Genomic DNA, 27112 nt, shown 5'->3' on the forward strand with positions numbered 1-27112 from the left:
AGAAAGTCCAGAAAATGGCTGCAGTTCTCACCAACTGCGTGCTATAAGTAGTTTTGGGCAGGCGGACACAACCCTACTAGTGGCCCCATTCAGCCGAAGGTCAACGAATATCTGTGAAATACGGAACTTTAGGGACCCCTTGACTCTTTCTTCAGGAGGGGCATCATTTTCTGTTACATCACTGTGGTTCCGTATTTTGATAACTAAAAATAGACTGATTATGTCTATTAGTAGGTTCCATGATGAGCTTCTTTGAGTATGCCCTCTGTCATACATCACCTTCATAAAGTAGCATACAGTGTGTATCCAGACAGACCCTCTGAGAACACTATCTACAACCATTGAAACTCAACTTTAAGGATTTTATTTCTATGTACATTTCACCTTTTCCAGGAATAAAATATCTAAATACAGACTGTAATGGTCTTATATGTATAGGTTTCAACAATACTTTAGCTGAATAAATGTTTTGTACATGTTCTGTCCTTCTCAATGGTGTTTACAGATACATTGATATAATGGACTCCTCATTTCCTTGTTTGTATTTTTAACCAATAACAAGCAGCGAGACAATTACAAGTTAATATTAATAAGCGGCTCAAGTGACACTGGTTAAACTATATACAATACAAACCATTCATACAAATGAAGACTAGTATATTGAATTTGTTACATTACACTGTCATAAAGATAAGTCAGCCACTTATAACTTACAGGATCTCTAACAAGCATTTCCCTTCTAACATAGCTTGGCAGTATTCGGCAGCTTAGATCACCCTGGTGCCCTCAAACGGCAAAGGGCAACAAAGGTCACAGAAATCCCAGGGTCTGCCTGTGTGTAAATTTCAAATGTTTGCTCATCTTTATCAGTGACAAACTTCATCGACAGAGAATGTGCCACCCTAGCCACCTTGAGAGTGCCTACATGTGCTAGAAGAAAGCTTTTTTATATTTTGCTTTCTTGTTTTTATGTCATAAGGGATGTTCTCAAACAGTGTCTTGGTAATATATCCCTAATCAACAATCCTTAACTCTTAAGCAAGTGTAATCCGGGCCGATGGTACTGAAGGAACGTGGTGAATAACCACTGGGAATGTAAACAGGTCTTGGAGTACTTTTCCATAGTGGTAATCCTTGTGTCTAGGTGATTCTGAAACATAATCCATCAGAAAGACACCTTTCTACCATAATTCTCAATACAACTAATCTCAGAGTAGATCTCTCTGTCTGCTTAGTAGGATAGTGACTAACACATTGGATAGACCAATAACTGGCATTAACTAGGAATAAACTGATACAGATTTGTTCACTGCCACATAATTGTCTTGTCAGCTAGTTGGCACAAGCAAGGATGCAGGCACATTCCAGGCAGAAGAAGTGGCTTCCTTCGTGGGGGTACCAGCCCTGTCACTGCACCTCTGCTACTCCTTGGACTCCAGTATTTTGCACAGTTTATTGTCAACCAGAAGGGAAGTAAGGTGTGTCACTGTGATAATTGTAATCAGGACACACCTTCTGTACTAGTTTATAATCGGTACTATAAAATGAAATGTAGATGCAGATCACTTTGAAAGGCTTGGAGCAGAGCCATGACACGTGGCTTTGGGTCTGCTCCTGGTAGCACGTTTTCGAAGGGTCGTAGTTGCAGAGCGTATTCTTCGTGGCTTTGTCGACTTTTTCATACTCAATGCGACAGTTAAATGACTTGGAATCTTTGGCATCAATCACTGTTTGTTGTGCCAAGTCAAACTCCACTATCTTAGTAGGGGGCACCAAGCTGACCGAGACGTTCCCCTGACCTGTGGAATTATGCCTGAAGTAAACGCTAAACGTCCCATTGCCATGATCAACAATTTTTCCAGTTATTAGGAGATTGAGCTTGACTGTCTTGATGTTGGAATGAAAATCGCCCCATCCAAACATTTTCTTGAATTTCCCCGTCTTGACGATGGGCCGTCTCTTGGCCCGCGGCCGCGGCTCTTGCAGGTCCGTCGAGTTCCTCAGCCAATCCCAGAGCTCTTGCTCGGTGTAAGGTTCCGGGGTGTCGTATCGCAGATCCAAAGCCGTTTCATTTTCTTTACCATGAAAAGTCTGTGACAGGAGGCGGCTGATGGACAAGTCTTTGCTGCTTTCTGTCCATATATGCTTTAGTGTGGATTTGGAGCTTCCTGTTTTGAAAAGGTCAGACTTCCCACTGTTCTTCAAGTTTGCACACGAGACCTGAAATAACGAAAAGAAAAAAGAAAGATATTTTAGAATTGATCAATCAGGAGTAGTGGATATTCATATTTACTCCCATGAGCTAAAATAGAATAATTATCAAATCAAATATCTTTTTTGGATATTGTGATCTATGAAATTATGCTTGGCGCTCCAGCCATTACATATAGTAATATTGACCTTCCAGCAAGCAACACTTCTCAAAAACTGGATTTTAAATGGTTCCTACACATAGTAAAAGCAAGTATCATGTACTTTAAGGATTTAGTAAGAGCGGAAACCGTGTCCTTTCAGGATTTTAAAAAGACAAATCATAGTATCCCAATAGTTTACATTCAACAATCTATATATACACTGCAGTATCTAGCACAAATATCTAAATAAAAAAGTTAATTTACTGTGACACTTTGCTCAGATTTCAGAAAGTAAAGTAAAAATAATTCCAATATATGTGTTTAAAATATTAGGTGAGATTAGTTTAAATTAATGAATTTAGGGGCATATTTAAAAGCCCCTAGTGCCAATCCAACATCACCTTCGTGTCATTGTTTCATGCTAATTTGGCGTTAGATGGCCAAAAATGTTATGCCATATTTACAAAGTGGCACAATGCATGCATTGCACCACTTTGTGACTCTTTGCGCTACATTATGCCTGCGCCAGGCTTAACGTACGTAAAGGGGGTGTTCCCCCATTTGGGGGGGCTGAAAAAATGGTGCAAGGAAATCTAACAAATTTCCTTGCGTCATTTTTTTGGCACTTTTACAGCCTGCCCAGAGTAGGCGTTAAAAGGGGGCATGCAGTTGAATGCAATGGGCCCCTATGCACTCAGCAGGAGTAGTGGCAAAATGTTGTCACTACTCACGCAGAGTACATCAATAGCGTCAAAATAAAAGATGCTATTGTCCCCTACCCTGCGCCATGGTGTGCTGTATTTTAAAAACGGCGCACACATAGTGTTGGTAGGGAGCACTAAAGGGTGCAAGAAAAGTGGCACTGCACTGTGTGTAGCGCTGCTTTTCTTAAAAATGCCCCTTAATTGGAAGAGAAAAGACCAAAGAGGAAGCCAGGACAGGTTCCCAAAACATGCACAGAATTAGAGGAAGAAAACATCAGAACGTGCACTGGCCAAGAAGAGAGCAGGAACATGGAAGGCATCCTATGAGCTAGGTAGGCATTCTTTGGGTGATTGATGTGCAAAGAACAGTAAGGTAAAGTGAAGGAATCATACAGAAGATAACTGGTGAGGTGTGATGAAGGAAAACAGAAGGGTAATGAAAGCAGTGCATATTGAACCCAAATGAAGAGGAAGACGTGAGATAAAAAGGAGAACATTAAAGGTAGGACCGCAAAAGATGGATGGAGAAAGCAGCGAGTGTACCGGTACAGAGGAAGAGAATCATGAAGGGAGATGTATGAGGGAGAATGAGAGCTATAGAAAAGAGAAAGACAAATCTGCCCTGCCGTTGTAGATGGTACCTTTTGTTTCCCGGTAAAACATCCTGACCTTGTGGTTTAATTTCTAGGCAGTCTACAGTGGTAGATGAGTGGAAAATTCAAGCTAACAGCCGTTTTTGACGTTATATGGGTATACAAGGCCAACACTATATGGGTGAGCATGGGTAGATCAGGGAAAGAGTCTTCTCAGAAAAACTTTGAATACTTGGGCTTTGCTTAAGCGTGAAGGTGGGAGGTGATAAAGAAACAAGTATACGCAGTAGCATCTGAGCAAAATACAATGTTGGTATTGAAAGTGAATCGAGAGCTATATGTGTTATGGCATTCAAGTAATATTTCCTTCAACTTTCTCTTGTAGTGGGTATTAGCAAAAGATTGGAAACTTCAAGAGCAAGAAGTTTCTCACTTTTGGATTACATTCCGAACAAGACACATTCCACTATTTGTTACACTTTTTGGCAATCGATCAAAAGCATCTAAAGCTTAATTTGGCATGGCAGCCTCTCCACTGCAGAATTGAAGCATGGCGATGCTGATAGGACACAGATAGGAATTGTACACTTTTTCATGCCTGCAATCAATAGGATGATGTTGGACCTGGCCCTTTTTGCAGGGTCATCCCCAAACTTTTTGCTTCCTTCCTCCTATTGTTTCTGACCTTTTTTTGTTGGCTTTAGGACTCTGGGCACTTTACCACTGCTGACCAGTGCTAAAGTGCAAGTACTCTATCTAAATTGTATTGGTAATTGGTTTATCCATGATTGGCATATTGATTTAGTAGTAAGTCAGTACTTTGAAAATTAAGTAAGTAAGTACGTTGAAAATTTCCCCGCACAACTTTCTGTGCGTGGATTTCAGCCCTTGGTCTGCCAACTTCACCTTTCAAGGGCCCAGGGACTGGACAGGGCACCACTTTGCAGGGCAGGAGTCTCAGCAGAGAGTTCAGGTGCTGGCAGAGGAAGTCTTTGATGGCCCTGAGACTTCAAAACAGGAGGCATGCTCAGTTTAAGCCCTTGGAGATTCTTCTTCAAGCAGGTATGCACAACAAGGTCCAGTTTTTGTCCCCTTTCACAGGCAGAAGCAGCAACTGCAAGATAGCCCACAAAGCACAGTCACAGGCAGGGGCAGCACACTTCTCAGCTCTTCAGCTCTTCTCCTTGGGAGAGGTTCCACTTGGTTACAGAAGTGATCTAAAGTCTGGGGTTTAGGATTCACTACTTATACCCCTTTCTGCTTTTGAAGTAGGCAAACTTCAAAGGAAAGTCTCTGTTGTTCACAAGATCCTGCCTTGCCCAGGCCAGGCCCCAGACACACACCAGGGAGTTGGAGACTGCATTGTGTGAGGACAGGCACAGCCCATTCAGATGTAAGCGACCACTCCTCCCTCCACTCCAGATCAGATGGTTCATCAGGGTATGCACGCTACACCCCAGCTCCCTTTGTGTCACTGTTTAAAGGAGATTCACAAACAGCCCAACTGTCAGTCTGACCCAGACAGAGAATCCACAAACAGGCAGAGTCACAGAATGGTTAAAGCAAGAAAATGCCTACTTTCTAAAAGTGGAATTTTCAAACTAGCAATCTAAAAACCAACTTCACTAACATGTATTTTTAAATTGTGAGTTCAGAGACACCAAACCCATATTTCTAAGTGAATCTGCACTTTAAACATATTTAAAGGCAGCCCCCAAGTTAACCTATGAGAGAGATAGGCCTTGCAACAGTGAAAACCGAATTTGGCAGTATTTCACTGTTAGGACATACAAAACACATCAGTACATGTCCCACCTTTAACAAACACTGCACCCTGCCCACGGGGCTACCTAGGGCCTAACTTCGGGGTGCCTTACATATATAAAAAATGAAGGTTTAGGCTTGGCAAATGGGTACACTTGCCAAGTTGAATTGGCAGATTAAACCTGCACACAGACACTGCAGTGGCAGGTCTGAGCCATGTTTACAGGGCTACTAATATGGGTGGCACAACCCAGTGCTGCAGGCCCACTGGTAGCATTTGATTTACAGGCCCTGGGCACCTCTAGTGCACTTTACTAGGGACTTACTAGTAAATCAAACATGCCAATCATGGAATAACCTATTGCACAAACATTTTACACAGGAGCACTTGCACTTTAGCACTGGTCAGCCGTGGCAAAATGCCCAGAGTCCCAAAAACAGCAAAAACAGAGTCCAGCACACAGTCAAATCATGGGAAGCAGGGGCAAATAAGACAGGGGAGACCACACCCAGGATGCCAGGTCTAACAGGGCATTTTCTTGCTTAAACATTCTGTGCCTCTGCCTGTATGTGAAATACACATCTGGGTCATGATGACAGTTGGGCTGTTTGCAAATTAACTCTAGACAGTCACACAAAGGGAACTGAGGTGTGCCCTACATATCCTGATGGGTCTTCCCAGATAACTTCTGGATCAAGAGGAGCCTCTGCCAAGGAGAAGAGCTGAATAGCTGTGAGGAGAAGTACTCCCCTTTGGCTGTGTGTGCTTTGCTAGGTTGGCCTGCAGTTGCTGCTTCTGCTTTGGAGAGGACAAAGACTGAACTTTGCTGTGTATTCTGCTTGTGAAGTTTCTCCAAGGGCTTGGACTGAGCTTGCCTCTTGTTAAGAAGTCTCAGGGATATCAAAGACTTCACTTGGCAGCCCCTTTGTTCTCTTGATGAGGACCCTGACTTATCAAGTGGTGCCCACTCCAGTTCCTGGGCCCCTGGGAGTGAAATCTGGCGTAAAAACAAGAAGAACCAGGACACCAACTCCGGACGACTCGAGAACCGGCACCGCTGCCTGACTCAACCCCACTGCCTGCACCCAAAGCCGTGGTCCACGCTGAAGTGCAATGAGTGTGACCGACACCACAGGCTCACACTGTTGCAGCGCAGCTGAAGTTCCACAACATTTTGAGTCCTGAATGCTGTGTCTCCGACGTCCGTCACACCCGACTCCACCACAGTGCCTGTGGTGTGACCGTGAGCCTGAGAGTCACCTCATTGTGTCTTGACTGCCGGACTCATCGACCCAGCCAGATTGTAAGGAACTGACGCATCACCACCTACACAGCCTCACCTCCATTGCCTGCATAAGGAACCAATGTCTCACCTGTTCTGCAAAGCAATAAGAAACTGATGCCTCACCTCCTGTGTAGCAGCACAGAACCGCAGCCTCGCCGCCTACGCCACCTCACCTCTATTGCCTCCATACCGAACCAACGTCTCCCCTCCCCTGCGTAGCAGTAAGAAACTGATGCCTCACCTCCTGTGTAGCAGCACTGAACTGACGCCGCACCGGTTCCAGAGACACCTCACATCCCTGACTTGGAGCCACGTCTTTGACTCTGCCTCATTTCTAAGGTACTGTACATGGGGTCCATGTGCCTCCGTGACTGGTGCTGTACTCCCTTATGAGTGGCGTCGGACTGTTGGGAACGACTCCGTCACAACGCCGTGATATCACCAGTTGGAGCTATTTTGTTTTTAATGGCTTACTTGGGATTTAATCTTTAAAAATTACATCTTTGCAAGTGCATGTTGGATTTTTGTCATTTTGGTCTTGTTTTACTTAGATAAATATTGGCTATTGTTTTAAACTGGTGTGCTGTCCATTTGTAGTGTTTTCACTGTGTCACTGTGTGTGGGTACAAATACTTAACACATTACCTCTGAGATAAGTGTGACTGCTCATGCCAAGCTACCAAGCGGGAAGGCAGGGGTTATCTTAGGTGTGTGGCTCCCCGACCCTGACTTAAGTGGGATCCCTACTTGGACAGGGTGCAAACTAACTGCCAACTAGATACCCCATTTCTTGTGGGGTGCTGCGTGCATTAATACTACTTCCGTTACCAGCGTTCTTAAATTGGTGCTTTTCAGGAAAACAAAAACAATCTATCCAACTGCCTCTTAAAATACATACAATTCAGTATTTATGAAGGGTATCAACATCTTTATTTATTTTTCATGTATTTATGTTTGTTTATTTTTTCATTTATTAGGGAGTTTTATATAGCAGTAAACCTCACCATACGGCTATTTAAGAGTGCAGTGCTCTTAAGATATAGAAGCAAAATCTTTTTGGAGTAGTACGAGTTCAACCAAATGTGGAGCACTCCACCTACCCAGTATTACACCACTTACTTCCCAATGTCTATATACAGGGAGTGCAGAATTATTAGGCAAATGAGTATTTTGACCACATCATCCTCTTTATGCATGTTGTCTTACTCCAAGCTTTATAGGCTCGAAAGCCTACTACCAATTAAGCATATTAGGTGATGTGCATCTCTGTAATGAGAAGGGGTGTGGTCTAATGACATCAACACGCTATATCAGGTGTGCATAATTATTAGGCAACTTCCTTTCCTTTGGCAAAATGGGTCAAAAGAAGGACTTGACAGGCTCAGAAAAGTCAAAAATAGTGAGAGATCTTGCAGAGGGATGCAGCACTCTTAAAATTGCAAAGCTTCTGAAGCGTGATCATCGAACAATCAAGCGTTTCATTCAAAATAGTCAACAGGGTCGCAAGAAGCGTGTGGAAAAACCAAGGCGCAAAATAACTGCCCATGAACTGAGAAAAGTCAAGCGTGCAGCTGCCACGATGCCACTTGCCACCAGTTTGGCCATATTTCAGAGCTGCAACATCACTGGAGTGCCCAAAAGCACAAGGTGTGCAATACTCAGAGACATGGCCAAGGTAAGAAAGGCTGAAAGACGACCACCACTGAACAAGACACACAAGCTGAAACGTCAAGACTGGGCCAAGAAATATCTCAAGACTGATTTTTCTAAGGTTTTATGGACTGATGAAATGAGAGTGAGTCTTGATGGGCCAGATGGATGGGCTCGTGGCTGGATTGGTAAAGGGCAGAGAGCTCCAGTCCGACTCAGACGCCAGCAAGGTGGAGGTGGAGTACTGGTTTGGGCTGGTATCATCAAAGATGAGCTTGTGGGGCCTTTTCGGGTTGAGGATGGAGTCAAGCTCAACTCCCAGTCCTACTGCCAGTTCCTGGAAGACACCTTCTTCAAGCAGTGGTACAGGAAGAAGTCTGCATCCTTCAAGAAAAACATGATTTTCATGCAGGACAATGCTCCATCACACGCGTCCAAGTACTCCACAGCGTGGCTGGCAAGAAAGGGTATAAAAGAAGGAAATCTAATGACATGGCCTCCTTGTTCACCTGATCTGAACCCCATTGAGAACCTGTGGTCCATCATCAAATGTGAGATTTACAAGGAGGGAAAACAGTACACCTCTCTGAACAGTGTCTGGGAGGCTGTGGTTGCTGCTGCACGCAATGTTGATGGTGAACAGATCAAAACACTGACAGAATCCATGGATGGCAGGCTTTTGAGTGACCTTGCAAAGAAAGGTGGCTATATTGGTCACTGATTTGTTTTTGTTTTGTTTTTGAATGTCAGCAATGTATATTTGTGAATGTTGAGATGTTATATTGGTTTCACTGGTAATAATAAATAATTGAAATGGGTATATATTTTTTTTTGTTAAGTTGCCTAATAATTATGCACAGTAATAGTCACCTGCACACACAGATATCCCCCTAACATAGCTAAAACTAAAAACAAACTAAAAACTACTTCCAAAAATATTCAGCTTTGATATTAATGAGTTTTTTGGGTTCATTGAGAACATGGTTGTTGTTCAATAATAAAATTAATCCTCAAAAATACAACTTGCCTAATAATTCTGCACTCCCTGTAATGGTATCCCACAAAGCACTATTTGACGGCAAGTCTTAAGCGAAACGGCACCTTGACCAGTTCCATTTTTGAAAGTTTTCTGATTTGCAGACAGACTTTTCCACTCACCGAAAGTGGTGTTTCTGACAGAAATCAAAGGAATTGCTGAAAATCTAGTATTCTGCAAGTGGATTTGAGTCTCTGCTTCCCTTTAATGGGCAGACCATCTGCTAAAGCCAGCAAACAATATACAATAATATATAACTGAATATACTAAATATACCTAATATTAACGCAGATGCACAAACCAAACTCTTTGTAAAGGCATATGTTAAATTTCAGTGATTCAAATGACATTAACAGATGCAGAGATTTTGTCAGAATAGCAGATTTTTCTACAAACATGGGAGTTGTCGTAGAGGAGCAAATTTCAAAATTTCCAAGCTATCCCTATAGGTTCCGAGCAGCTTAAGAGAACTGTCGGAGCCTACAGACATCAAAAATCTCCCATTATGGAAAGACAATGAACACCCCATTTGTAATCAGCACTTTCAATACAAGCAATTTCAAAAGTGAACTTTTAAAGAGGAACAGAATACTTAAATATGTATGGAGGCACCATCTAATATTGATGCTTTAAAGCCTAGCAACTACATGTCATTACCGGATGATTGAGGAAAAACGTGTTTGGAAGTCAGCAAAGCTATGCTACTAATGATAGAGCAATGCTGATCTAATACTAGGAGCAGAGAGGTCAAACAGAACGAGAGAGGCTGAGGCTATAATTTTGTCCCTATGCAGTGTTAACGATTTAGCTATGCACCAAAAGGGGGAGGGCCCAGGTATTTTATGATTGTACTACTGAATATCATGGTAGGAGAATATCAAGGACAGAATATCACGGGACACAATATCAAAAGTTAAGTGCATATAAGAAAGTAAAGATTTACTATTTCTAACCCCACATCTACATACCATGAAGATGTGCGTATCGTGTTGAAACATATATGTGGAGTTAGGTATAGAAAATCTCAATTGTCAATAGTTTAAAAAATATATATTTTGTCCTCGATATTATGTCGCATTGATATTTTAGGATCAATATTCAGGGGGCATACCGTATCGTATTGTACATTTAAATCAAAATCGATCTTTGTACAACAGATATATTTTTACCTACCACAAATACCTACAGCAAATGTGCATGTCCCGACAAAGTTTTGCTGCACACTGACTGTACTTTCCCAATCTCACGTGCAAAAGCTCTATTTACTTGTTCATTTTGTAAAGCATGTGATTCTGCAGGGAGATGCCTCGGGCGCTTTAGGTGGGATGACAAGAGTTTGCAGTCCCAAAAATAATTCTTGATTATATTGGTTATTCCAACGTGACAGCGATACTCTAAACGCCCACTGTGGATGAGATGGAAAAGACTTGAGAAGGATCGAGAATGACTTGCTTTGGCCTTGGATTGGCTTCAAAGAGGTTGTAGATTTGGGCTTGGGAACAGACTGAGGAGCAAGGGATGGTTCTGAAAGATCCAATGCAGATCTAAATGGAAGCAGTTGGCCTTCAACCGCTCCAACAGTTTTATAAGTCTTGTTTAAGTCTTATGTTTACAGTTGGTGATAACATCATGACGATGAATGCACATGCTTCTGAGCCTCAACTTATGTGTGGTTGGAGAGAAGGTTTTCTCTGGTTGACTTCAAGTACCAGGAGGGGCGGTAAGGCTACAAGATGTACACTGACAACAATTTGCGCATACCTTCCTGCTAATAGCCACATTCATGTGCATTTGTCTTATATCTGGATTTAAATACAATATGTATGAGCTGCCTAACGAATCTCAAAGAAATAAAAAACATATAGCATACAGAATATCTGTGTAGCTGATGAGACAGGGCTAGGACAGCAGTAAACAGAAAAATTAAACGAACAAAGGAAATGAGATGCGATTCCATATAAAGTTCAACACAGATTAGGCTTTTGATGTCTAAATGCTTTTCTTTAATGTGTTTTACTTTTTGAACCACATTTGAGATCTGATCTCAGGTGTCCTATTGTAGATGAAGAAGAAACTAAAAGTCAGGGGCTAACTCATATAAAATGCTCTGATGTTGGGCACTTTTCCTTACTAGTTTGGGTAAGTTTTACATCTGTGCTGGGTAATTTTGCCTTGAAATTGGAATGTGCACTGACACTGCAGTTTGACAGTGTGTTCTTTTAATCTGTCTGTGCCTCGGAAAATGTGTCCGCCAGCTTGCTACACTCAGCAAGTTAGCAGAATTTAAGGAAAAACACTACCTACTCCTTGGAGAGCGTCTCATCCGCCTCTGCCCATGGGTGCTGGATTCTTGGATTCTCTTGCATTATGTTCACAGTAGCAGCCTTGCTGCTCTGGTTTGCTTCGCATTTAGCAAGGAAAGCGCCCTTGCCTCAGATCCTTTACCACACCGTGCTTTATAGCAGCAGCTGTGAGCATACTCTGATTGTGACTTTGAGAGATTTGGCACTTTATGTAAATTGGCACCACCTGCCCCTCTGAGTAAGGTTCTGAAAGTGACCCGACTGCTGTGCTCTCAGGCAGACTTACACGTCTGTCCATTTACATTTTGCACTGAAGTAGAACTATGGACCATCTTTCTCCTGGATGGGCATGATGGCCCTCTGTGTCTTCCTCATTTCCTGCCTGCCCAGACGTAGCCAGTGCCAGCATTGAAGTTGACTACATGATCATCTCCAAACAGAAAGCACATCATCAGAAAGCTAATATGGCAAACTGACATGGAGGCAGCTGGTAACTACACAACACGGAGCCACCTCTTTCCCAGAGCCGCATTAGAAGCCCAGCTGACCTCTCTTACTATATCAAGTGAGTGACTTTGATTATCATAGTGGCCAGTTGGCTCTGTCATGTTTGACACCTTTGGCTAGTGGCGAGAAAGCCTTAGCAGTCTACATCTATTTGCACATTGGGTGCTCAAACGCCTATTAGAAAAGCCAAACTAAGTCCCAGAGTTCACCGTGGCGTGGATTTAAATGTCAGACCTGGCAAGTGGTGCCACACATGAAATAGGGCCTCCTGACATCTTAAACTTATTATCATGTTCATTCAAATATATATTCAGCTTTAATCATCACTGGACATCGGACAATAAAGGGGGGCGCCAGGAAATGTGTCAGCTACTGCAGAATGCTTTGTATGTTAACTTGCTATATAGGGGGTTATTCCAACTTTGGAGGAAGTGGTAATCCGTCCCAAAAGTGACGGTAAAGTGACGGATATACCACCAGCCGTATTACGAGTCCATTATATCCTATGGAACTCGTAATACGGCTGGTGGTAAATCCGTCACATTTGGGACGGATTACCACCTCCTCCAAAGTTGGAATAAACCCCATAGTCTTTTAAAACCATGACGATTTGGATGGAAAATTAGAGCTTATCTTTCCCTCTGCCATGATTTGGTCAAATAGACATTGTCAATAGGAACGTGGAAACAATAGCAAACTACGTCTGGATTAAAATCTGTGCCAGATCTATACACTAGGAGAATAAAACTTCAAGTGTGTGTGCGCACACATCAGTTAAATATTTTATGCATCAATAATATTCAAAATCTGTTTAAATGAACGAAGAAAATTGCTTCCCCTGCACACAAAAGCATCAGCGATTTGTGTAAGCACTTTCATTAAAATCTTCATTTTGTAAAGAACTCGTATTATGTCATCAGGCGTGAGTTTTGGCATTTTTTCTTTGCATCCTTTTACTGTAGTTTTGCTTCTGCCATCTTAGATGCAGGACTACAAATAACAGAATGCAATAATTAACCATGAACTGGATGAACTAGTAACACCAATAAAAGATTTCTGTATGTAAGTTTAGTGAAGGATTTCGGTGGTACATTCGGGACTTCTGGTCTTTCTCCTTCATCCTGCCCATTGAGGTGTGTTTAGGTCGAGCGCGCAAGCGCTCTGACATGTTGTAATTTACCTGTGGGCTTTTAACCGCGCCCACCGCACGCCCATCACTGTCACTCCTTCCTGGGCTTGCCTTTCATAAATCCTTTGCTATCATTGGTAAATGCTTTGTGTTCGACCCTCCTTGGGGAAGTTTTGTTACCGCCTTGCCGATAGACCCTGTTACATGCCGATATGCTTGACTGCGAGTGAACTTCTTTTTCTTTTTGTGTCTCTCGTTCACACTCATGCTCATGGCGGCCATGGCATTTTGAATCGGCTTGCTTATGTCAACGGCTTTACGGATTCATCTTCAATTTATGTGGCAAGAAAAATCCAGTGAGGAACTAATAGCTCTAACTCAAGCAAACGCAAGACCCATTTCTCTGCAAATGTTTGTTTGATTTTCAAATTGGTAGCTCTTTTGCTAGTTCGTTTTTTAATGTTTCCAAAGTATGATGTACTTCTTAGTTATGACGAGAAAGTCAGTGGCACCCTAGCAATACAAGATATAAGCACCTTCTTGGAAAGGGACTGTGTCCATGGTTTTACTAAGCGAGTGATGGTGGCAAACGACCTTCAGTAAAACAATGCTGACAGTAGAGTTTTGATAGTGCGAGAGGCTACAATAAAGTTAATTTGTGCTGCTGGGATAATCACTGCTAGTGTTAAGGCAAGTTCTCTGCTATGGGGCAGTGGTTCTACAACTGGTAGAGATTTCTACTATTGGTGCATGGAATTTCTCTGCTTGTGTCAATGACTTAACTTTGTAATAAATGGTCACCTAAAGTCACTCATGGGTCTAGGAAGTGTAACATATAAGCACCCTGCAAATTTGCATATCTGACACCAGGCAGACTGGAAACTTTGCATCCCCGGTGCCAAGGAGTGCAAATGTTGAATCAAAACTCATCCAAAATTGCAACCATTCCTGACGACATCAGCGCATAATACGCCTGAGTGAGGGAGGATGCTCTTCATCATAGTACTGGGCTGCTACAGGCTGTGAGAGTACTGGGGCTCGTATGGTACACTGCTGTCACTGTAGTATCACAAGCTTGAGAATCTGTGACACTGCCAAGCCTGGTGGAAAGACACCGCTTCCCATAAACTATCTCTAGTGGGAGAAATAGACTAGACAAAGAATTACTGAGGAGGCGTGGTGTGTTTCAAAATGAAGACCACAAAGAAGTCTCCAGACATGGCTTACTTAATCCACATAGTGATAGTATTGAAGTCCCTATACTAGTTTTATTAGAGTTTTTTAGGATGAACCTAGCAGCGCGCAAGCGCTGCTTTTCCAACGTGTTGGTATGTATCTGGGCTTTTAACCATGCCCGCCACACGCCCATCACTATCACTGGTTCATGGGCTTGCCTTTCAAAAATCCTTTGTTTTAAATGGTAACTACTTTATGTCTGTCCCGCCTTCGTCCGGCTTTGGTACCACCTTGGCCATCGACCCTGTTACATGGATAACTGCACTTTTACCTGTAACTTTGAATGCAAGCAAACTTCTTTTCCCTTGTGTCTCTCTCGTCACGTTCATGGCAGCGCTTTGAATCGGCTCGCTTATGTCAACTGTTTTACTTTTTATTTCAGTTCATTTGGCAAGAAAAATCCACTTAGGAATTTACAACGCTAATAGCTCGACCTCGAGCAAACGCGAGACCCATTGCATTGCAAATGCTTGTTTTACTGGGGATCAAACCTTGCCGGTATATAGTTAAAAACAAAATGAATTCATTAATTCCTCCACCATTCATAATGTGCCTTTCACCTCTTATTGCCACCCCCCCCTTGCTATTGCAATGTTAGCAGTGCAATTCCCAGTGCCCTTCACAGTCACTTTCTGTCTGCACAGAAGGTCTCTTTTTACTCTTGAGGTTCATAGGGATACATTAAGAAGGATTATGTCACAAATCCCCACCAAACATGGCATAAAACCACAAAGCATGTTAGAAAGAAAAGCTCCCTTTTCAAGGCACATCAATGTGGCGCGCGCCTCCACGCGCGGCGGAGGTTTCTGGTGCGCAGGTTGCCGGCTCAGAAATGCGCGCCTCGCAGCCAGCGCAGCTGGTACGCGAAGAGGCTCTGATTTGATGCGAGAGCCACTCTTTATCTGACATAACAAATGCACTTGATTGTTACTCGCATTGATTTTCTGAGAGTCTGAGGCTTTCGAGTCATGCAGTTGGCCCTGAGACCTTCTTTCTCATTTTCTATTCTAATAACCGCTTTCATGTCACAGCAACTGATAAATGGCAGCCAGCTTTAGAATGTGCTGCTTTGAACTGCTTATCAATGTAAGGAATAGCTATAATATACAGTGCGGTACAGAAAGCTCTTTAGTTTATTGTTTTTTTTGTCTCCTATCAGAATTTTTATGTGCAAATATCTTGTAGTAAATTGGTACCTGCTGGACTCTCAAAGGGCTCTTTAACTATGTATTCAGCCTCTTGGACGAGTGTGGGTGTTGCTGCAGTGTTGTCGCATTGAAATGGATGCTCCCAGAATGACAGCAGAATAAAAAAACAGTTTTTCTATCAGCCTTTTCTCCGTGTTCTAGTCTACGTTTGGTACCTGCCTTGTCATATAATGGTTCATGTTTCTTATAATTGATCGGAGGTAGAAGAGGGGTGTTTGAAACAATGGTGACTAGAGGTGGTCAAATATTATTTTGTTGCCCCCACATAGCAAATCTTTGGCTAGAATGTGCATCTCTGAAAGTTATCTACTACATTTAAATGTTTTCATTACTATCATCTAATGCTTTGAGGTAAATTGTGTAGTTTTTCTAACAAATTGGTTGTTTTCCATGATGTAATGTGTTAGACAAGGAATATATGACTCATCAAACAACTAGAGTTGTATTTCAATTTGTCATTCGTTTTCATGCCAAATTTTTATTTTTTCAGAAGCAGATCATATATGCAAATACTGTTTTAATATTTGCAAATTTATATGGCCAATCTTGTGGACCGAGACTTAATTATTTATGTAAAGAATTGCATTCCCCTATTTGGTGTTGACATGACCAGTCACATAAGCCTGTTGGTGTCTGGATCACCACACTGAGTTTCCTCTTCTGGACTGGCAGGGGATAGTTAGTGTCCCTACATGAGGGGTGGATCCTTAGGAGCCTTTTCCAAGAATTGCTGAAGTCTCCAAGAATAACCCCGGGCCATGATGGGTGGGAAACTGTTGCCACCAGCACACATTGTTGGTCTCTAGCAAAAGGCTGGTGTGTATTTGGGCTCAGTGTTTCATGTCCCCATGTAAAATTGTGGGTGATCATTAATGCCCAGAGGTGTCATTTTTTATATTTATTATATAACTTGTTGATAGAATCTTAGAAATAACAGTAGTATGTGTGATTAATATTAATGTTATTAGTTAATTCTTCAGCACAAACGTTGCCTTATAAGGAGTCACTTGGCACTTTAGAGAAAAAGAGATAATGAACATGGAATTCATATTCATCTACAGTACCGGATAGTGTAAAGATCCAGGTCAAAGGCCTTTTTTAGAGGAAAATGAAATGGTTGAATATAAATCAAAATTCTAATGGGATTCTGTTCATACCTGAGTGGTCTCCACTCTGAAAGCAAGGACCCGTTATTTTCTGCATTTGGTCTTAGAGACCTCCAATTAAGCTGTGCTGCTGGCACAGGCGGTTGGTGATCTTTGAAAGTGGTAAGGTGTAACACCTGCCAGGAGTTCACACCATGTTTTTCAAAATTAGCCTCACTCATACTCACTCCCTTTCGCATTTACTCTCTTCCCCTCACTCACTCTAACCCACATTCTCTCACTTACTCACATTCACTCCCACTCACTGTTACTCACACACAAATGTACTAATTCTCACTGGTTTTCATTTTCACTAACACACTTAAACACACTCATCGACTCTGAGTCCTGATGCAACTGGCCCTGCTGCACCATTGATAGCTACACCCCTGACTCACTTCCAGTCCCTCTCAAAACCTCCAATCACTCGTTCTAACACACTCACGCTCCTGCCCTCACTCCCTCGTACCCACTTTCATTTTTTCATGCACACTCTCAATCCCAGATGCTCACTCACTTTCAATCTCATTGACACTCTCAAACACACTTTCACTCAATCATATATTGTGTTGGTCAAGCAGTGCTTAAAACACTATTTCAAACTACTCCAACTCCTAAGGCTAGCCACCACTTATTTTAGGAGGGGACTTCTTTTCAGCCTATGCAAAGCATGTGTATCTGCAGCTACACATGCCATCAACCAGAAAATGTAACTTGCCCAGCGTACATCTGTTCGTGGCATATAGAGCTGCTGTTTAGACATGCATTAGGCACTATTGATATGCAAGATGCCATAATCCCCAATAGTTTTACAATAAACCTTACTGTGAAAGCTTGATTGTGTTGTAGCTGAGATCTGAGACTGTGGAACACTTGAAAACTTTGTGGGTTTGGGTAGGCTAATGCTGACTGAGTGTTTGGAATTGCTCCCAGATATGGTTGTACTTGCACTGGCTGAAGTTGAGACTTCTGGTAATTGATTGTGAACCCTAGATTTTGTAGGGTATTGATTGTGTATTGTGTGTATTGTTGACAGATTTGAATGGTGCTGGCTTCTATGAGCCAGTCGTCCAGATAGGGAAAGACATGTATATACTGTCTTCTGAGGTATGCTGCAACCACTGCTGGGCATTTGGTAATTACCCTTGGTGCTGTTGTTACTCCAAACAGTAGCACTTTGAATTGGTAGTGCTTGCCTGCTATCTCAAACCTCAAGTATTTGCGGTGTGCTGGATGTATGGCAGTATGGAATAAGCATCTTTTAGATCTAATGCTGTCATGTAGTCTTGTTTTTGTAACATCCTGAAGAGTGACCATGTGGAAATACTCTGAGAGAATATACTGATTGAGAGGTCTGATATTGAGGATTGGTCTGAGATTGACGGTATGAGGAAGTATAGATAATATACTCCTGTTCGTTGTTGAGTGATAGGTACTACCTCAATTGCACCTTTGAGTAGAAGTGATTCTACCTCTTGGTTTAGCAGAACAATGTGTTGCCGGAGAAAGCCTGTGTGAACAAGTGGGAATATTTTGTGCAGTGGAGATGAGTTCTAGGCAAAAACCATTGTGGATAATTGACAGTAACCATTGATCTGATATAATGTTGTGCCAATGATGGTGGAAATGTTTCAGTCTTCCTCCCAAAGGAGATGTGTGCTGTCTGGGGATGCAGAGAAAGTAACTGTTTTGATGAGGTGGAGGCACCTCTTGTAGCAGTGGATTTGCCCCTAGTTCTGAAGTTGTATCCTCTATAGGATCCTCTGAAGGATCCCCTAGAATAATACTGTTTTCTCTGTTTTTGTTGGGACGTACAGGCCACTGATGTTTGGGGTTTAAAACCTCCTCTGAATTGGGGCTTGCGAAAAGTCCAGCGAAAACGTGCTTTGTAAAGGGCACCCATGGCCTTTGCTTTATCTGAGTCCTTTTTTAGTTTTTCGATGATAGTATCCACCTCTGGTCCAAATAGCTGCTGTTTGTTAAACAGCATATAAAGGACAGTTTGTTGTATCTCAGGTTTGAATCCTGAGGACCGCAACCAAGCATGCCTTCTGATCATAACGCTAGTATTTATATCCCTAGCTGCGGTGTCTGCTGCATCTAGGGCAGATCTAATTTGATTGTTGGCAATAAGTTGCCCTTCTGACACTACCTGTTGTGCCCTTTTTTGGTGTTCCATAGGGAGATATTGGAGGAACTCCTGCATCTCGTCCAACCTGGCTAAAAAAGCCCCTTTTTTGCCGGCTGCATCAAATTTGTGGCTTTCTTTATCAGGGGGAGGAGCATCCCCTGTGGACTTGCTGTTTGCCCTCTATCTAGCTGCATTGACAACAATGGAATCAGGTGGTAGTTGTTGTGTTATAAAGAGTAGATCTGATGGTGCGGTTTTATATTTTTTGTTCACACTTAGTGTGAGTTCTCTGGCCTTTGTTGGCTCTTTAAAAATATCGTCAGCAGCCTGGTAGCATTGGCAAACATTGGTATTGTTTAAGTGTAGAGGATAGGGTGTTGAATAGAAGGTCATTCTCTATGGGTTCAGAGTGGATCTGCACATTATGGTATGTAGCTGCTCTAGCAATCACCTGGTTATAGGCTGTGGTGTCTTCTAGTGGAGATGGCCTAGTGGGATATAGATCACGGTCCTTAGATGGGATAGGGTCAGAATCATATACATGCCATGGATCTACACTGTAAGTATTGTTGCCCATATAATCCCCATGTGAAGAGACAGGAGATTGCATAGAATACTCTGTAGGTGAAGGTGGTGGTAGTGGAGTTTGAGGTGATGGAGAAGTGGGAAGCACAGGAAATTGCAGTGGAGAAGACTGTTGTACTGTCTTTGGTTTCTCCTTGTAATATATCTGCTTCCTATAGTTGTGTGCTCCGAAGACTTGGTGATTGACTGCTTTAATTGGGCCAAAAATGTGGATTTTGAGGCTCCGAGGTGGTATGCAAACGTTTCGGTTCTGAAGTGGAAGCCTCCACCTTGCGATTCGATCCCGAAACAGGCGTGGCACTGTGCTCAGTCAAACGCATTTTGGTATTTTTCGATGCCAAACCCAAGGGCCGGTTGTCAAGATGTAACTTTCGGGCAAGATCATGGCCGGAAAGCAGTGGTGGACCCAAGACCATTTGTGTTGATTTTTTTAGATGTTTTTGGAGATGGGAAGGGGCTGGCGTACTCACGTACTGTGCCACAGGAATAACTTGGCTGTCCTCTTCTGAGTAACAGTCGATGGAAACCACAGTCTGTGCCTGTTCCTCACCGAAAATGTTGGGAGTTTATTTAGTCGACTTCGATGCCATCTCCAGCCGATGTGCTCTCCGATCCCGGAGAATCTTCTTGGAGCGGGAGGATCGGCACACCTTGCAGGTTTCTTCTTTGTAGTCCGGAGAGAGGCAGAGGTTACACGGCAAGTGCTGGTCGGTGTAGGAGAACTTAGCATGGCACGGAGGGCTGAATCCACATGGAGTCTGATCCATAAGCTTGTGACACAGTAGCCCTGAGAAGGCGCAAGAGGGGCACAAGCACCCAAAAGGGCGTTTAATCGATCCGAACGCTACAATCTGAATGAACGTAGTATGGAAAACGGGTTCAAAAACAATAGCAACCTTTAAAGGAAAGATAGAGTAGTTCAGATAGTACCGAACCAAGATCTACCGGAGCGAGAGGGAACATGTCCAAACCCAACAGCAGAAAGAAAACAATATAACAAAGGGCTTGATGCCCATGTGCACTATCACTGAGAGGAGGAGTTACTTGATCTTGTGACTCGAAAAAGCTTCTTCGAAGAAAAACAACTTGTAACACTCTGAGCCCAACACTAGATGGCGAACTTATGCAAAGCATGTGCATCTGCAGCTACACATGCCATCAAACATTTATATATATATATATATATATATATATATATATATATATATATATATATATATATATATATATATATATAAATAATCCACAACAGATGACAACGATATCCACCAAACGGCTGCACTGATCCCTTAACCGCCTCGTGAGGACAAAAGGAGTATTCATGAATTGAATTTCATCAATTTTATTCCATTTAATTAAATCACAGTTTCCTGCACAGAATGTCAACGCATTTCGGCAAACGCCTTCTACACGATATATATATATATATATAATACTTAACTTGCTTACTTAGCTGACAACTCAGAGGCTTAATGGCAGCAGTGGAGCAGTAATCTGGTGCTGGGCCACTAAGCCGTGATTGCCAATGAGGAGCCAGATGGAGAACTAAGGACAGGTTTCAAAAGGGGAAGACTCATCTTAATCTGAGCTTCTTGATATGACTGGAAGTACAGCCCTATTAGAAACTCGGATAGTGCTGGGGATCGTGCCCTGGCTGCTCTGTCTGGCTTTTCATTGGCTTCAGGGATGCACTGATGTGCACCCCGACAGTCACATTTTAGCAGATATATTTTGTTGACTGAGACATGCACAGTATGTCTGCTAAATAAAACAGATTGTGCCAATCCAGACAACCAGCTATACAATGTCATGACAAAATAATTGTCTTTAATTCTGTAAACCAGTGAAGTAGTCTAAGTGAATTGGAAATGTGATCAACATATTTTAATCCTAGGAGAGCTTTAACAGCAACATGTTTAAAGCATAATCGTAGAAGTGCTTCTAATAGTAGTGATAGTATAGTTTCTCTGAAGTAGAAGTCAAAGCAATAAAGGTAGTAGAAGACATAGTAACATTAGTAGTAGTGGAAGGAGCAGTAGTAAAAAAACTTATAGTAAAAAAGTAGCAGTGGATGGTATACAGTAGTCGAAATAGTAGAAATGCAATTAGTTTTTGTAGTAATAGTATCATTCGTATTATTATTAGTAGTAACAGTGATGTTAAGGTAGCAATATCATCACAAAATAAACACTTCCTAAAAACATTGGCTAGATAAATGTCTAATGTGTTAAAGGTCAACATTCTTGCCCATGAATGACCATAGGTCCGCAGCAAAAAGTGTAAAACTGTGATTCTATTACAGAACTAGAGCAGTACAGGAATAGATAGAAATGTTACTATCAGCACAAGAAACAATTAGAAAAAGAGGAAGTGAATACATAGGAAATGGAAGAACATTATTCAAAAAAAGTTAAAAAAACATTGGGGTTATGGGAGGTAGATCGTGTTTTTTTTTTTAAAGTAGAGGGACGAAAGTCCTCCATTTCCTGTTCCTCAAAATAATTCCACTTTACCACATCTCAGCCTTGTACCTCGCTCCTAAAGCCTGGAAAACCCGCCGCTCCTCAAGAAATTGAAGACCTGGCTCATCGCCTAGCACATCACTGGCTCTGCCCATAGAGCTCCTGCTTCAGCACCAGGATATCATTCTGGATGAGTTGTGTACTGTACAAATATGCATACCATAACATAACAGGCAACCATCAGTACTACTGCAATTTCCAGCATAGCCAATGATGGTTCAAAGAAGTCCTCAATCCCATTTTATATGCCCACCTAATAATCCCTTATTCTAGGACATGCACTGCTGGAATCAAGAGTAAGTCCAGTATGTGCTAGACTTGAATAATCCATCCTTCATCAGTCTGGTCAGAATCCAAATAACTACTGTAGAGGAGACATAGCAAGTTGGGTAGTGGTTAAACTGCCCCTGCTCAAACCTTTGCATTTGTGAGAGAATACCCAATAAATCAAACTATAAATCTACCCCTTTGTGTGCTAAAATGTCACCACTAGAGTATTTTACCAGTTGTATCACATATATTATGCTGGGATGTAGGGAGGAAACAGCAGTACATATGTTGTCATTTGGAGTGTGAAGATCACAAGTTAAGACCAAATAGATACTTGGAACTGAGCCATTTTAGAAAGAAAGCGCAAAGTCCAGATAGCAGTTACTTATAAGTGAAAAAAGAAAGTGCAAAGTTTTGGGGATGAATATTCCACCACATGACACAAACTAGGATCAATGATTTCAAATTCATGGCATACTTTGAAAAATATACTTGCCGTTGGGCCTGCCTATCTTTTGCAAATAATTCACAGTGGAGAATGTCGTATACCTGTGGAAGATGTGTACATACTAAGCAGAAATGTAAAAAGAGAAGTGGGCACTTGTACGGAGTGGTTACCACACTGAGAAAGAAAAATAAAGTGCCATACAGGCTTCATCCAAGAGGGCAGCAACACAACATCCAACACAAAGAAGAGGATGTCTCATCCGTCCTCCTCTGCTTTGTGCCACCCTTAATAAATGGCAGCTGAAGGTGAAGTTCCCAATGGCAAAGTCACAGTTTACTCTTCCAAGAGAAACACCTATTTGGCAGCCATGACATTACCAGACATGGTACTGAATGTCTCACACAGCTTAGGGAAGCTTGTCCCCTCTTTGCTAGACTGCCATTGAAACCATGGTGCTCTAACACAGAAATGTTGGAAATTGTATCCCTCTGCTGGGCAAAAACTCCCAGCATAACAAAGACATCTGTTATATGAAGAAAGTTGCAACATTCCACCCTGGAATGCCAGACCCCTTGAGGTCGCTCCCGCAATGATTTCACTAACACGTTTACTTAATGCTGCTCAAAACCTTTAAAAAAAAACATTAAAGGTAATATTTTCAGGGCTTGCCTTAACAAAGCTTCACCCATCTGTTGGCAAAGAGACTAACTGCATCCATTACAGACTTTGGGGAAGATTTAAGAGTCTTTAGCATCTTCTTGAGCACATTAGCATCATTTTTTTAAGCTAATGTGGCCCAACGAGGCTAAAATTGCCACACCAAATTTACAAAGTGGTGCAATGCATTGTGCCACTTTGTAACCCTTTGAATTACATTATGCCTGTGCCAGGCATAATGTATGCATAGGGGATGTTCCCCTGTTAAGGCGGGGGGCACAAAAATGACAAAAAGAAATCTAAGAAATTTCTTTGCATCATTTTTTTGGGCACTTTTGATGCCTGCACAGAGCAGGCATTAAAAGGAGGCACACCATTGTTTACAATGGGCCTCACTGGGCTTTGCAGGATTAGCGTCAACATTTTTTAAGCTAATCCTGCAAAGCTCCGAACTAGCATAAAAGTTTTTGATGGTAGTTCCCTAACTACCGCTATGGTGCATGGTATCTTAGATTTGGCACACACGTGGTGGCACTAGGGGGTCGCTAAGTGGTGCAAGGCAAGTGGTGCTGCACTGGGTACAGCACCACTTTTCTTAAATCTGGCCCTTAGAGTGTGCTTTGGGTTTGCTCACGAATTTATGTTTTTTTTTGTCTTTCTTAGTTCCCTCCTCCTGAGTCTTTAGCTCTCATGTTTATTTTTGTGTTTCTCCTGCCCATGGGCTCACTGTGTTTTAACAAGATGTCTTGTATCCTTCCACTGCAGATGTGAGAGGAGTATTATTTAAATTGTTCTCAGAATTCATTAGAACATAGTATCATACTGCTTTCTTCACTATCTTCCCTTCTCCCTCTTTGCTATATTTTTATTGCTTTTTTAATTTCTTTTACTTTTTATGAGGGCCGACAGCTACACCTGATACCTTTAAACTAGATGTCTTGTATCTTTCCACTGCTGATGTGAGAGAAGTATTATTTAAATTGTTCTCAGAATTCATTAGAATATAGTAATGTACTGTTTTCTTCACTATCTTCCCTTCTCCCTCTTTGCTATATTTTTATTGCTTTTTAATTCCTTTTACTTTTCATGAGGGCCGACAGCTGCACCTGATACCAGAAACCCATGTTTGCTTCTTAGGCATTTACCCATCTCTCCACCATTCCCTTTGTATGGGAGAAAATGCCCCTTTTGGTGAGGGGGTCCCCCTTTTTTTCCTTTGCATACTAGTGCACTGTCTTAAAACATGTTAAAATTGCCTAATCCCTTATTGGCTTATGTAAGGAAATGCGTCCTTGGCATTGTTGTCCCCTAACTTTTTGCCTTTGCTGATGCTAAGTTTTGATTAAAAGTGTGCTGGGGACGCCGCTAACCAGGCCCCAGCACCAGTGTTCTTTCCCTAAACTGTACCTTTGCTTCCACAATTGGCACAGCCCTGGCACTCAGATAAGTCCCTTGTAACTGGTACCCCTGGTACCAAGGGCCCTGATGCCAGGGAAGGTCTCTAAGGGCTGCAGCATGTCTTATGCCACCCTGAGAACCCCTCACTCAGTGCGTGCACACTGCCTCACAGCTTGTGTGTGCTGGTGGGGAGAAAATGACTAAGTCGACATGGCACTCCTCTCAGAGTGCCATGCCAACCTCACACTGCCTGTGGCATAGGTAAGTCACCCCTCTAGCAGGCCTTACAGCCCTAAGGCAGGGTGCACTATACCACAGGTGAGGGCATATGTGCATAAGCACTATGCCCCTACAGTGTCTACGCAAAACCTTAGACATTGTAAGTGCAGGGTAGCCATAAGAGTATATGGTCTGGGAGTCTGTCAAACACGAACTCCACAGTTCCATAATGGCTACACTGAAATCTGGGAAGGTTGGTACCAAACTTCTCAGCACAATGAATCCACACTGATGCCAGTGTGCAATTTATTTTAACATGCACCCAGATGGCATCTTAGAGATGCCTCCTAGATGCCAATCCGACTTCTAGTGTGGGCTGACCAGTTTCTGCCAGCCTGCCACAACCAGACAAGTTGATGGCCACATGGGGAGAGTGCCTTTGTCACTCTGTGGCCAGGAACAAAGCCTGCACTGGGTGGAGGTGCTTCACACCTCCCCATGCAGGAACTGTAACACCTGGCGGTGAGCCTCAAAGGCTCACCCCCTTTGTTACAGCGCCCCAGGGCATCCCAGCTAGTGGAGGTGCCTGCCCCTCTGGCCACTGCCCCCACTTTTGACGGCAAGTCTAGAGGAGATAATAAGGAAAACTAGGAGGAGTCACCCACCAGTCAGGACAGCCCCTAAGGTGCCCTGAGCTGAGGTAACTCCTGTCTTTAGAAATCCTCCATCTTGGTTTTGGAGGATTCCCCCAATAGGATTAAGGATGTGCCCCCCTCCCCACAGGGAGGAGGCACAAAGAGAGTGTAGCCACCCTCCAGGACAGTAGCCATTGGCTACTGCCCTCCCAGACCTAAACACACCCCTAAATTTAGTATTTAGGGGCACCCCAGAACCCAGGAAATCAGATTCCTGCAACCTGAGCTACAAAGAAGGACTGCTGACCTACAAGCCTGCAGAGATGACGGGTGACGACAACTGCTTTGGCCCCAGCCCTACCAGCCTGTCTCCTGAGTCAAAAACCTGCAACCAGCGACGCATCCAACAGGGACCAGCGACCTCTGAAGCCTTAGAGGACTGCCCTGACCCCCAGGACCAAGAAACTCCAGTGAGCAGCAGCTCTGCTCAAAAACAGCAACATCTTTACAACAAAGAAGCAACTTTCAAAGAACTCACTCTTCCCGCTGGAAGCGTGAGACTTCACACTCTGCACCCGACGCCCCCGGCTTGAGATCCAGAGAACCAACACCACAGGGAGGACTCCCCGGTGACTGCGACCCCGTGAGTAGCCAGAGATGACCCCCCTGGACCTCTAAAGCGACGTCTGCAGGGAGAATCCAGAGGCTCCCCCTGACCGCGACTGCCTGTAACAGGGGACTCGACACCTGGACCAAGCCCTGCACCCGCAACCCCCAGGACCTGAAGGAACCAAACCTCAGTGCAAGAGTGACCCCCAGGCAGCCCTCTGCCTAGCCCAGGTGGTGGCTGTCCCGCAAAGCCCCCCTGTGACTGCCTGCACCGCTAGAAGTGACCCACAGGTCCTTCCATTGTTTCCTATCTAAAACCCGATGCCTGCTTTGCACACTGCACCAGGCCACCCCTGGGCCACTGAGGGTGTGTTTTGTGTGCCTACTTGTGTCCCCCTCAGTGCTCCACAAAACCCTCCTGGTCTGCCCCCGAGGACGCAGGTACTTACCTGCTGGCAGACTGGAACCGGAGCACCCCTGTTCTCCAAAGGCACCTATGTGTTTTAGGGCACCTCTTTGACCTTTGCACCTAACTGGACCTGAGCTGCTGGTGTGGTAACTTTGGGGTTGCCTATGCCCAGGAACTGAGACTTGTAAGTGTCTTACTTACCTCACAATCTAACCATTACTTACCTCCCTCAGGAACTGTTGATTTTTGCAGTGTCCACTTTTAAAATAGCTTATTGCCATTTTAACAAAGACTGTATATGATATTGCTTTAAT

General features: G+C 43.1%; 1 protein-coding gene across 1 annotated transcript in view; it reads right to left on the reverse strand.

Annotated features, from left to right (window-relative positions):
- Positions 1-341: 341 nt before the first annotated feature.
- Positions 342-27112, reverse strand: part of NXPH1 (neurexophilin 1) — a 453346-nt gene continuing 426575 nt past the window's right edge. The window contains exon 2 of the mRNA XM_069211840.1: positions 342-2220. Within this exon, the coding sequence (XP_069067941.1) occupies positions 1459-2220 (762 nt within the window). The 3' untranslated portion in view covers positions 342-1458. The remainder of the gene's footprint in view (positions 2221-27112) is intronic.

Source organism: Pleurodeles waltl, chromosome 10 (genome assembly GCF_031143425.1).
Source record: "Pleurodeles waltl isolate 20211129_DDA chromosome 10, aPleWal1.hap1.20221129, whole genome shotgun sequence".
In the NCBI taxonomy this organism is placed as follows: domain Eukaryota; kingdom Metazoa; phylum Chordata; class Amphibia; order Caudata; family Salamandridae; genus Pleurodeles; species Pleurodeles waltl.